Source organism: Dryobates pubescens, chromosome 13 (assembly GCF_014839835.1).
Source record: "Dryobates pubescens isolate bDryPub1 chromosome 13, bDryPub1.pri, whole genome shotgun sequence".
Taxonomy (NCBI): domain Eukaryota; kingdom Metazoa; phylum Chordata; class Aves; order Piciformes; family Picidae; genus Dryobates; species Dryobates pubescens.
The window spans coordinates 8,198,577-8,211,093 of record NC_071624.1 but is presented as its reverse complement, the minus strand read 5'-3'; the positions used below and the strand labels follow the sequence as shown (position 1 = coordinate 8,211,093).

The 12,517-nt window shown below is 43.3% G+C and overlaps 1 protein-coding gene across 2 annotated transcripts in view; it reads right to left on the bottom strand.

The window, feature by feature from the left end:
- Positions 1 to 12,517, bottom strand: part of RYK (receptor like tyrosine kinase) — a 50,871-nt gene that overhangs the window by 32,227 nt on the left and 6,127 nt on the right. For both annotated transcript variants that reach the window (XM_054166556.1, XM_054166557.1), the window contains exons 2-5: positions 4,059 to 4,180; positions 3,095 to 3,194; positions 1,809 to 1,943; positions 1,017 to 1,073 (exon numbers count right to left, since the gene is read on the bottom strand). In XM_054166556.1, coding sequence (XP_054022531.1) covers positions 1,017 to 1,073; positions 1,809 to 1,943; positions 3,095 to 3,194; positions 4,059 to 4,180 — 414 coding nt within the window. The remainder of the gene's footprint in view (positions 1 to 1,016; positions 1,074 to 1,808; positions 1,944 to 3,094; positions 3,195 to 4,058; positions 4,181 to 12,517) is intronic.

The following is a 12,517-nucleotide window of genomic DNA, read 5'->3' as shown; positions in this document are numbered from 1 at the left end:
CCAACCCTCCAACAAAGAACATTTCTTAAGTTCCCAGCAGACTGACACATTAGGAGGACAGCAGTGCTGTCCCCTAGGCTCTCCCCTGGTGCCCTGCCACTCAGGTGTGCATGAGAAGGGTGCAGGAGCCAGAAAATTTGCTCCACTGCTTTCCAAAAGCATTTTGGCAAAAAATGTTTACATTTTGGGTACTACAGAAGCCAAGCACAGTCAGTCAATGATATTTTCAGCTAGAAGGGAAGTGAATAGGGCCACAAGGATGATCAGAGGGCTAGAACACCTCTCCTATGAGGACAGACTGAAGGAGTTGGGGCTGTTCAAGTCTGGAAAAGAGAAGGCGCCGAGATGACCCAATTGTGGCCTTCCAGCATCTGAAGGGGGCCTACAAGAAGGCTGGGGAGGGACTTCTTAGGATATCAGGTAGTGATAGGACCAGGGGGAATGGAATGAAGCTGGAGGGGGGGAGATTCAGGCTGGATGTGAGGAGGAAGTTCTTCACCATGAGAGTGGTGAAGCCCTGGAATGGGTTGTCCAGGGAGGTGGTTGAGGCCCCGTCCCTGGAGATGTTTAAGACCAGGCTGGATGAGGCTCTGGCCAGCCTGATCTAGTGTGGGGTGTCCCTGCCCATGGCAGGGGGGTTGGAACTAGATGAGCCTTGTGGTCCCTTCCAACCCTGACTGACACTATGAATAAAATGAACTAGCTCATCCTATTCATTCAGTAGCGACAAATTAGGACCAGACAAGTCTTAAAGTCAACAAAATAGATCAGAGTCACACACAGAAGCCAGAGCCCCTAAGATGTGATTTAAAAAAGGTGTTAGGAAACTTGGAATAGGTTTTTTTCCACTTCACTTGCATACATATTCCCAGTTAAAAGAATTACAAACAAACCCCACTAAGAGCCTAAGTGTAGTACAGACTGCCTTGGGAGTGTTTTCACAGGGAAAAGCTGTGGAAATAACAAGTTTTTCCTTTTTCACATCCAAAGTAAGTTGTATACTCTGATTTACTTACAGATAGCCTTGCTACTGTTTTTATCAGATGCTGGAGATTTTACTTCTGGTTCATGCTCTAAACAGATTAAGAGAAAACCATTAAGTTTGGTATACATTTATAATTGTAGACCCTCACAGGAATGTAATTGCCTCATTCATGGAAAAACAAATCTGTTTTTCCAAAGGGGCGAGCCAGGGGAAGTTTAGACTCAAGGTGAGGAGAAAGTTCATCACAGAGAGAGTTGTTAGGCATTGGAATGGGCTGCCAAGGGAGGTGGTGGAGTCACCATCCCTGGAGGTGTTCAAGAGGGGACTGGATGTGGCACTTGGTGCCATGGTCTAGTAGTCATGAGGTCTTAGGTGACAGGTTGGACTTGATGATCTTTGAGGTCTTTTCCAACCTTACTGATTCTATGACTTTAGGAACAGAGCTAGTTCTAGATTTTCACTTTAAATACCTAACCACAATTTCTAAACCAAGTAGATTTTTTTGAGGAATACTGAGAACAATTTGAACAGAGTGTTGCAGATTCGAGGAAACTAGCCTCTTCCTTCCAAGCACAACAGAGAGAATGCTTCTTGCTATATTTATGATAAGGTCAGTCAATGCAGCAGAGCACTTAGGGAATTCATTACTCAGCCTCTGCTTTTTCCAGTCCCCATTCATCTCTGGAAGGCAAAATGTTACCTGGTTTCTTCTTACCCTCTCCAACATTCACTCCCAGGAACCGTAACTCACATCCCATTCCCTTTTTTCCTACCATTCTTTTAGTGTTAAAGCTTTTTAATATGTAAAACTTGAGTGTCTTACTTCTATAGCACATTTTCCTTCGTTTGAAATTTAGAACTGTGATGTTTTTTGATAAACTTATTGTCAAGTTGAGCTGCATTAGTATTGTGATCTCAGAGTCGAGTCTGCCAGTGCAGGAGAGTTCAACACGAAACACTGCAAACAGGCAACAAAAGAAGCATTACAATGAGGTACAAGCACATTTCAGACATTGTGGTGAAGGGACATTTAAATTATAAGGTTCTTCTAAAATTATGTTTATAAGGTGCATCTCTATGTACTCTTAAGAAATGCTATTTTCATACCTTGCCTCTTCAGGCAACTAGTTAAGGATTTATTTAGATCTATGACACAGGTTTGTTTAAAATCTCTATGTGAGTTGTTTATTACAACTTCACAGATTCCTAAAATTCCATTTGTGGATAACTGACCAGGAACTATCCATCAGCTCTGGAGTTACAGTGCTGTCCCAAGAGAACCCTCCATTAGCACAGAATACCAGAAAACTGAGTTTTCCTCCTTGCTTTTTCAAATGCTATGACAGCACAATTTTTTTGCAGCCATGAAGCTGAAATGCTTTTGTCTCCACAAATCTGACTGGAATCCAAGCTTAAACTAAAACATTATTTACTTTCTAGCTTATATACCTGTGCAATTTATTGTAACAAGTTGAATTCCTCAGTGTCTGCTTCCACAAAAAAAAGTAGTAGGCAACCAAAACCTCAATATGTTATTTTATAGCCCCTTAAAGGTCTAACAGAGCACAAGACAGTGAGGAATCCTACTCCAACAAGCATGAATGATGATCACTTGGATATCTGAAACAAATGCAGTTGTTTCTAGCATAAATTCTGTGAGGAGCTAGTATATATTCAAAATGGCTTTCTCAGTTTTAAACTTACCATAAACTTTTTAATGCATTAAACAACTCCCACACATCTTGAAACGTCACCTCTACAGGCTAGAGAAACGAATGGATTTTTAAATCCATGCAATTATTTATCATCATCTTTGGTGAAAGAGAACAAGAACCTTGTGGGTGTACATATACATTAAAAAAAAATCTCTATCCTCCACTAAACAAAGGGAAGAAAGTATTACTCTCAGACTAATACTCTCAATCTAGAATACCCATTTAGCAATGTCATAACTGTTGCAGAAGACCTGTAAACATAATACATTGAATAGAGGAAAATTATGCTCTTATGCAGCCCTACATACATTTGGAGGGGGGGAAGAAAAGAACCACTAGAAAGTATTATTAGTATCAGCACTACCTGGGCACTTCTAGGGGGTAGGAAGTTTACCTGAAAGGGTCCGAGGAACTTCTCCTTGTAAAGAAATGTTGGCCTGGGGGACAGCCATAGCCAGGGGATTATCTACCTGAAATCCCAGTTTATACTCAACCTGTAACAACAGTTGAGAGAGAGAAAATATGTAAGAAATTTCTACAGTAGTAAAAAGAAATGCCAAACACCTTTTCAAAATTCTTCCTGAAATTAAAAAAACCACAAAACCCCAAATACCCACTACCTTATTTTCAAAGAAAATTCACCCAAAAGTTCAAAACACCCAAAGGAACTCAGGGCAGGGACAGTGATCCAGGTAGCTTTTGGAAGAAGCTGTAAAAAGGAAACTCCTTCAATGGTCCTGCTCAAAAGAGCAAGGGACTGAACTGCCTGTGAAGGCAGAATGTGGTATAAAGTAGAAAGGCTGGCTTGCACTCTGTTCAATACTGTTGCAGGCCAAAATGTGCTTAACCTTTCTAAAAGAATAAAGGAACTATTTGGATACACATTACCTTAACTTGCTGCCTGCAACCACACAATTCTTTTGCACCCAGCATATGCTAATGTGTGCTAATTTTAAAAAGCCATGAAGTGGCCTTCCAGTATCTGAAGGGGGCCTACAAGAAGGCTGGGGAGGGACTTCTTAGGATATCCAGTAGTGATAGGACCAGGGGGAATGGAATGAAGCTGGAGGGGGGGAGATTCAGGCTGGATGTGAGAAGGAAGTTCTTCACCATGGGAGTGGTGAAGCCCTGGAATGGGTTGTCCAGGGAGGTGGTTGAGGCCCCATCCCTGGAGGAGTTTAAGACCAGGCTGGATGAGGCTCTGGCCAGCCTGATCTAGTGTGGGGTGTCCCTGCCCATGGCAGGGGGGTTGGAACTAGATGATCCTTGTGATCCCTTCCAACCCTAACCAATTCTATGATTATGAGCATTAGCATTCACCACACAATACAGACGACACAGAAGTTATGCCTGCTTGCCTTGGATTTAGCATGCCAACTGAAGTGAAGATTGTTGGTCTCACTGGGTATTAATAGATTGAAGGACAATGCGTAGTGATTAACCACGTCATTCCTCACGTAAGACAACTCTGCATCAAGACCTGCAATGAGAATGAAAAGAGTAAGACAGGGAAGAACAGGACCAACACCTAACACACTAGAACAAACACCTCTCAGCACCAACAGCTTCACTTGAATCAAAATACCACTCAGAGCAGGTGACACAGAAATACATCCAGGCAGGTTTTGAAAGTCTCCAGAGGAGGAGATCCCCACCAGCCTCCCTGGGCAGCCTGCTCCAGGGCTCCAGCACCCTTACAGCAAAGTTTTCCCTCATATTTTGTTGAGGAATGGCTTGAATTGCAGGGGCATAGTCCTATGGAACAGCTGCTTGAACAAAGTGTGTAGGCCGGACTCCATCTAGATGTTTGCTGCTCGCAGTGAGCAGGTGTGCTGATGTAGGGGGATCATCGTGGCCTTGAAGCTGTGCTTGCAGCTATGAGTATAGATAAAGGATAAGTAAAACAAAGAACTAATTAGAGAGGAGCTTGCACGTAGATCTAACTGTAAGTGGGCTGGATATTATAATGTAACCCTGGACTAATGGCCAATGAAATAATGACATCTGTGCATATTTAGCTGAGGTGCTTTATAAGCCGTGCTTTCTAACAATAAAGTTGAAGCTTGCTTATCAATCATATTGATTGCTGCGAGTCTTTCCCTCACCCATCTCGCCATTGGGTATTTCTTCCCAACAATATTTAAGTGGAACTTCCCATGTTCCAGTTTGTATCCACTGCCCCTTGTCCTATCACTGGGCTGCACTACAAAGAGACTGGCTCTTTCTTCTCAACACCCACTCTCTTCAGATATTTGTAAACATCAGTAAGATCACCTCTCAGTCTCCTCCAGCTAAACAGGCCTGTGGCTCCCAGCTTTTCCTCATAGGATAGATGTTTCAGTCCCCTCGGTATCTTACTGGCCCTGTGCTGGACTCTCTTCAGTAAATCCCTGTCTCTCGAACTGGGGAGCCCAGAACTGGACACAATACTCCACATATGGCCTCAGCATGGCAGAGTAGAGCAGAACCTCCCTCAACCTGCTGGCCATATTCTTCTTAATGCAACCCAGGATGCCATTGGCCACCTTGGTCACAAAAGCACAGTGGTGGCTCATGGGCAACTTACTGTCCACTAGGACTCCCAGGTCCTTCTCCATGGTGCTGCTTTCCAGCAGGTCAACCCCTACTCTGTACTGATATAGGGGGTTATTTTTGCCTAGATGCAGAAGTCTACATTGCCCTTGTTGAAACTCATTAGTTTGCCCTTTGCCAGCTCTCCAGGCTGTCCATGTCCCAGTGGATGGCAGCACAGCCCAAAGGGGCATCAGTCCCTCCTCCCAATTTGGTATTATCATCACCAAACTGGCTGAGGGTCCACTCTGTACCTTCATCCAGGTCACTAATGAAGATGTTGAACTGGATAGAGTACAGACCCCTGGGGACCACCACTAGCTACAGGCCTCCAAGTGGACCTCAGCTCCAAATTCCTGAAGTACTTTGTCTACATAGATTATCTCAAGCAAGCAAGCAAAACACACAAAAAAAATGCAGTTGAACTTGACAGTCAGGAAGCCCACCTTGCCTGTGCTCTGGGCAGGCAGCAAGGTGTGTTCTGCCTGACACAAAGGAGCCAGGTGATGCTGGCAGCTGCACCACATCCCAGCCACAAGGAAGGGCACAAGGGAAGACAAAAGCAATGGCACAGGACCCTGTCATGAAAGCAGAAAAAGCCAGATCTGCAGCATTACCCAAGGATTCTTGATGCAGCTTGCCATCACTTGGCTCACAGCACTCCTGGGCTTCCTCCATTTTCCAACTCTTCCCCTTACAGGGAAAGAAAAATTCCTTATACCCAGAGAAATTGCCCAGACAATGCTGCAGTACCAGGCATGCTCAAGAGTTCCAGGCAGGGTAGCCTCCAGTCTTGTACAGTTAGAAGACTTTAGCCAAGGTAAGGTATGCTTTTCTTGATGGCACACGGGTCACAGGTTAAATTTTCACCAATAAAAACCACGGCACAGCCTGCCAGGCTCCAACAGCCCTGTGCAGCTGAAGACAGAAGACAAGGAGTCCACAGCAAACAGGCTGGGCAGATGACATTCAACATCCCTCTTCCCACAAATTTAGATCAAGAGGACAACAATCAGCCTGGGTGAAATGTCAGACAGGTTCAATTATGTTCAGTGAGTATCTGTTCTATCAGATACTTGTTCCTTGTTACCTACATATCTTCTTTCACACATAATGCAACTGTGTTTCCTCACTGCTTAGATTTCCAGGCTAGTGATACTATTAACTCTCTGGAGTAGACATTAAAAATGGTTAAGAAGTTTGCAGAAACACTTCAGGCTCTATTAGCACGTCAGTTTAAGTTAACACCAAATTGCTTTAATTTTGCACTTCAGCTTTGTTTTTCAGACACGCACACCTGCATCTGCCTTGCAATGTTTTTATTTAAACCTCCAGCAAGTCACAGTCAAGGATCCAAACTGGCACTATGCAAGAAAAGAAAAACAAAACCTGAACATGCCTCAGCCAGTTTAACTCCCTAAATTAGTAAGGATGCTCAGGTGCACTTCATATGGTGGGCAGGACTGCAGCAGCACCAGCTTAGATAGACCTCATACCAAAACAGTCCTAGTTACCTTAGAATAGAGTACATAGAATAAACCAGGTTGGAAGAGACCTTCAAGATCACCGCGTCCAACCCATCAACCAATCAAACACCACCCAAACAACTAACCCCCGGCACCAAGCACCCCATCAAGTCTCCTCCTGAAAACCTCCAGTGATGGCGACTCCACCACCTCCCCAGGCAGCCCATTCCAATGTGCAATCACTCTTTCTGTATAGAACTTTTTCCTAACATCTAGCCTGAACCTCCCCTGGCGCAGCCTGAGACTGTGTCCTCTTGTTCTGGTACTGGCTGCCTGGGAGAAGAGACCAACATCCGTCTGTCTACAACCTCCCTTCAGGTAGTTGTAGAGAGTAATAAGGTCACCCCTGAGTCTTCTCTTCTCCAGGCTAAGCAACCCCAGCTCCCTCAGCCTCCTGTTTTGGGTTTGGGTTTTTTTTTCCAAATATGCTCTGGGCTGAAGTAGCTTCAAGAGGTAACAAATTAAGCAAGTCACTGTTGATACACAGGCTAAATCAGCAACATCAAATTTCTGCTTTTAAGGGTGTACTCTTTCAAACACCGCAGCAGTGCAAGATATATCAGTCTACACAGCAGGTTGCTGAAGAAAGGAAGACAGCAACAAGGCTCCTATACCCAGCTGTTGTGGATTTCAAAAATGTTTAATAAACTACTGAAGTACTACAGGTGGCTCTAGAAGAAAAACACAGATGCATTGCAAACAGCTAGAGAAAACTGGCAGTTCTTCAATAACTATCTTCTTGACAAAGCAGTAAAATAGAGAAAGGAGTGGAGAACCTCACAAATAGCCAAAAAATGTTTAGGTTACATAAATTGCAGAGGAAGAAAATCCTTTTGGAAATGCTTCTAGTGGTTTAAGCAGTATACTGCTGATTAGCAATGAACAGGTTTTAAATAGCAGCAGCAGTTTTGCCCTAGCAAGCTTCCTTCAGGAAGACCACTTGCAGACAATGCACATCACTGAAGAATCTGGTTTCTCATTGCTCAGCCTTGACTAACCTACACCAACCCACATGAAAACAGCAAGACCAATGCTTTGCTTGGATTTCAAAGTAGAAATGTCACCCTTTTACCCAGGCAACCCCTGAAGCTCATAACTAACTTCCACATCCTTGTATCTTCCATGTCTTTGTATCTTCCACCCTTGGGAGCAAACCTGAAGGAATGAATTAGAGCCGAAACCAAACAAAAAGGAAGCACCACAGAGAAAGTCTGTCATTCTTTGCACTGTTTAACATAACAAAACATCTGAAGCAGCTCAGCAAGGAAGGGGAGAGGCCAATTTTCATTCCTAAATGCAAAAAGCTGCTGGGCAGCCCTTGCATGGGTGACAAAATTAGATCATGTCTGTCTAACAAAGCACTTATTTTCAAATGTCCTTGTGCAAATGCAGTCTAGCATCACTTTTCCCCCCCTTCTTTTTATATATACTAAAGATACTTGCCTCTATCAGCATAGGAAAATAATCATATTTTATTCTAATGAAGCAAATGTATTCTACAACACACACATAATAACATGTTCTTAAAGACAATGACAACATTGAGGAGTCTGTTACCTGGTTACCTTCATTACTTAACAACAATTCTGGCAGTTTTTGCCTAAAAATCAAGATACCAAAAACTAATGTGCAATGTAAGAGTTAAATTATATTTCTAGAAGGCCTGGGCTAGCATTCATATTGCAAATATTACTATTTCATTAAGAGTAATTTGGAAAAGATAGCTGCCCACCCAACAGCCTGGTAGACTCCTGGCTGTGCAATGACTGAAATTAGTGCCTGTTTCCTTTACGAGTTTGGGGGTGCTGGTCTCTTCCACTATTGCTGGCTGTGGGCTTGCTTCTCCTTTTTGCTGTGCTTTTCTGTGAAACACACTGTACACTCTGTTATTCCTTTAAACTCTCCTAATCTCACCCCACAGGGCTGTGGGGGGATTTTATGTTTCTCTCACTCCTGATCAAGTGGGCGAGTCTTGTTAGGGCAGGCTCCTGGCATTCAGGCCCCAGCTGAGTTAAACCGTAACACTCACTGAACCCTACCCAGTGGTGGCAGGGAAGCACACAGACCAACTATCTGCACAAAGAGTTTTGTCACTTGTGCAGAGTTAACCTGTCACAACCTGGAGGTGGAATACAATAGGCAAAACACATTTTGAGAAAATACTCAACATAACTTCAAGGCAATTATTGCATCCCTAAAAACTTACCTAGGAAACAAGAGAAAAAAACACCTCTTAGCTGAGAGCTCTCATTAAATCCTTGCGAATCTTGACTAACAATTCACTTTACAGATGTTGTTAAATAGAGTTTTCAAGTTCAACACCACAGGCAAGTGGCATTTTTCATGATGAAAGCTCTTCCTGAAAGTCACAGGCTCTGCTTCTTCCCTTCTACAGGAAGAAGCTTCCCCCAGGAAATGGCACTTGGCTCAGGTGAAAGCATGAGGAACTTCACAATTTAACTCAATACTGAAAAGACAACATTCCTTGTTCCTAGGACCCAGTCGCTCACCCTTTGGTTTGTCTCTGAAAAGCAACCTGCCTGATTATTTTTCTCTCCACCACAGAAAAAAAATCTTCATTTTTCTCATAGACAGAAAATACTTAGATGCTGACACTCTTGTTAATGGGCAATGGGCGTTCTGCTCCTGTGAGCATCATCTAAATTTGCCCATTAAACAAACAAAAAAACCACCCACTAGTAAAATTTACAACAAAACCAGCAGTCACTTTGCTATTAGCAGCCAGCACAGCACACATGGGTTACCTGAAGAGATGATTCCAAAGGAAAGATGCAGTAAAGGTGCACATGATACATACACAAGGAAAATTAGTGCCAGTGACCTACAGACCAAGGGGACAGATGAGAATAGGAATGGTGCAGATACAGAGTTGAAGACAACTGAAAGGGAACTCTAAAAAATAAAGCCAACTTTAGTGAACAACTTGGCACACAGAATTATTTGTTATATTTATGAAATAAAAGAAGCCTCTCACTGGTAAATACAAATGTCTCAAAATCATTGTAAGGTGAAGTTTGATGCTCCTTATGAATTAGAATGGAAGCAAACATTGCAAACAGGAATAAAACCCAAAGGTTACAGCCATGTGAACCACAGTTACCCAAGAGCACACATCTCAAAATAAGTAACTTCAGATCAAATGCTTACTAGTATCACAGAGCTTCTGAATTGAACAGCTGTAATCTTCTGAGCCAAAATTCAATCACCTAACAAAGGTATGGCAGTTGTCACTTGCACTCGTGAATAAAGTGCATTTTCAGTGTCACATAGCTACAGAAGTAATGCCACTTTATTTTTTGTTCTTAATTCAGTTATCACTGTAGGCAAGACTGTAAGGTACAACAAGGTAAGTCACCTTCAAAACAGTGTCCCTGCCAGGGGCCATTACCATTCCAGTAACAAATATCCAACAGAGCACAGATAATATAAAAATAAATTTAAAAAAACCAAACAAACACACCACCAACAAACAAAAAACCCCAAGCACAGACACCTCTGCCTCAATGCATCAGACCTCTCAGTCTCAAAACTCATGCTTCTAGCCTTGTGTTAAAGGATAAGGAACCCTTCACATCCATTGCGACACTGCGGAAGACTTCCATCACAACACTAATCACTTGAGGCAAAATGAAGCTCCACGTGAACTAAACCAGGTCCATTACCTCCCGCGGCAATCTCTGCATTCTGGAAAGCCACAAAGCCTAATACACTGTTCTTTTATTAGGAATTAATCTACAAGGCCATCAGCTAACTTGATAAAGGCTAAAACAGTTTTGAGAGGATAGCCAGCTTCATTTGGGCCACCGGCATGATGTATTCTGGGCTGCAGTTTTTCAAGCCTAGTAATCAGCAGCTCCCACACTTAAATGTTACTGCTCTTATCTTTCACAAGCAGCACGGTGAAACCAATACACTGATTAATTTAATTGCAGCTATTCAACACCCAGTGAGTGACAGCAAAATTCTAAAGCATCCCATTAGGTTCATGCCGTTGCTTCTGCTCCCAGCTCTCCAAAGCGGTCAGGGCAAATATGCGAGTTATCCGCTTGAAAGAAGGCCAAAGGCACAGATGGAAGAGAAATAATGCGTTTGAAGCCTCTACCATCACACCCTTTGTACTGCCACAAAGCATTTTCGGAGAGTGTTAGCGTTCATTCTTACACTGGATCCGCTGGTGCTGCGGCCATTCAGAGGGGAGGCAAGGGTGAAAAAAAAAAAAAAGATCAATTCATCAGGCACAACTCATTAAACTTTACCCACTCCCTGCTTTCACAGTTGAGACCTTAAGTACGATTTTAATACTGCACACTTGAGGTACTTGAGGAATAGCCTCTAACTGAAGAGCGAAAAGAAGCTGCCTCAGTAATATTCCAGTCTGGAGAGTTTATGGTGGGAATTAGTCATCAAGCAGCCCCATTTCACTAGAGCTCAGAACAACTGTGAACCAAGATGCAGTTGAAATTTGTTTCATTAACTCAGCTTTTCCAGTATCCAAACACAACTCTGAAGAGCAGAAGAATGGGGGAGAAGGAAAACACAAGCTTTTCCCCCAAACCTTCCATCCTTTAAAGTACCCACATACCCGAGTGTACAGTATAGTTGCCTCCACAGCTCCCACCCTCAAAACAATGCCACTCTAGGATTTTTCGTGCCTGTATTTCTCTCTGCCTGAGACAGTGCCTAGGAGCAGTTCCAGCCCTTGCCTTCCTCCCAGCACCATGAGGCCTTCTTGTTGGCTTTTCTCATGCACACGGAGAGCTCTTTGACTCCATTTCCTCTCTCTTGTTCCTATTCTGTCAGCACACTGAAGGGAGAAAGACAGTAAGTACTCAAACAGGCCAACAATCAAGGGTGATAAATAAAACGCTGCCAAATAGAACACAGGTGTAAAATCGCAGCAGCGAGGGATGCAGCTTTGAGTTTGCTGTGCTGTAGTTGACCCCCCAGCAATCAAACTAGCCTTCAGTCTCAGAGGTCAGATTTCTTCCAAGTCCCTGACACACAAATGTTACAAAAGCCACAAACATGTATCACTAAACAGATCTTGGCCTCTTGGGAGCCGAAATGGCTGCTTCCTCCCAGGGCTGAGTGAAGACAGAAAGCAGCGGAAGGAAGCCAAGCGGCCGGCTACCCATGCAGTCCCTCCTGAGCAGCCAATCTGCAGAGGCAGACTGCTTTATCTGGGCAGGAGCCAGACTAAGCGCCCAGCATTTTTAAACCTCAAACACATGAGCTGGTGTGATAAAGCAGACCACAGATATCAACTGCTCATCTCAGCAATGCTGAGTAGATCAATACACACATGAACTTCACTAGTTCCTCAACCTCCTTCTTAATGGTAATCACACAGAATATATTCTTTCAAAGCAATCCTAAACAAGGCTAGAAGCTGCCTCTGCTGGCATCACTCTTGATAGCCTTCAGGCTATTTCAAACTTGCAGCAGCCTATTCCTCTGTCAGTTTTGCAAGCAGAGAGTTTACATGACTACACGCATCTCCAAAGAAACAGCTATCCACAGGCTATTTGAACTTTACAAATTAAAAGTGAGGTAATAGAATGAAACAGGGCAGCAGGACTCCAAATGCAGCTTGTTCTGATAAACCTCAAAAAAAAAATATTGACATGAGCCACAGTACTCGGTAAACCAGACAGACAAGCATCCAAGTGCTTTGAAAGGCTCCAAAACAAAAGCAGATT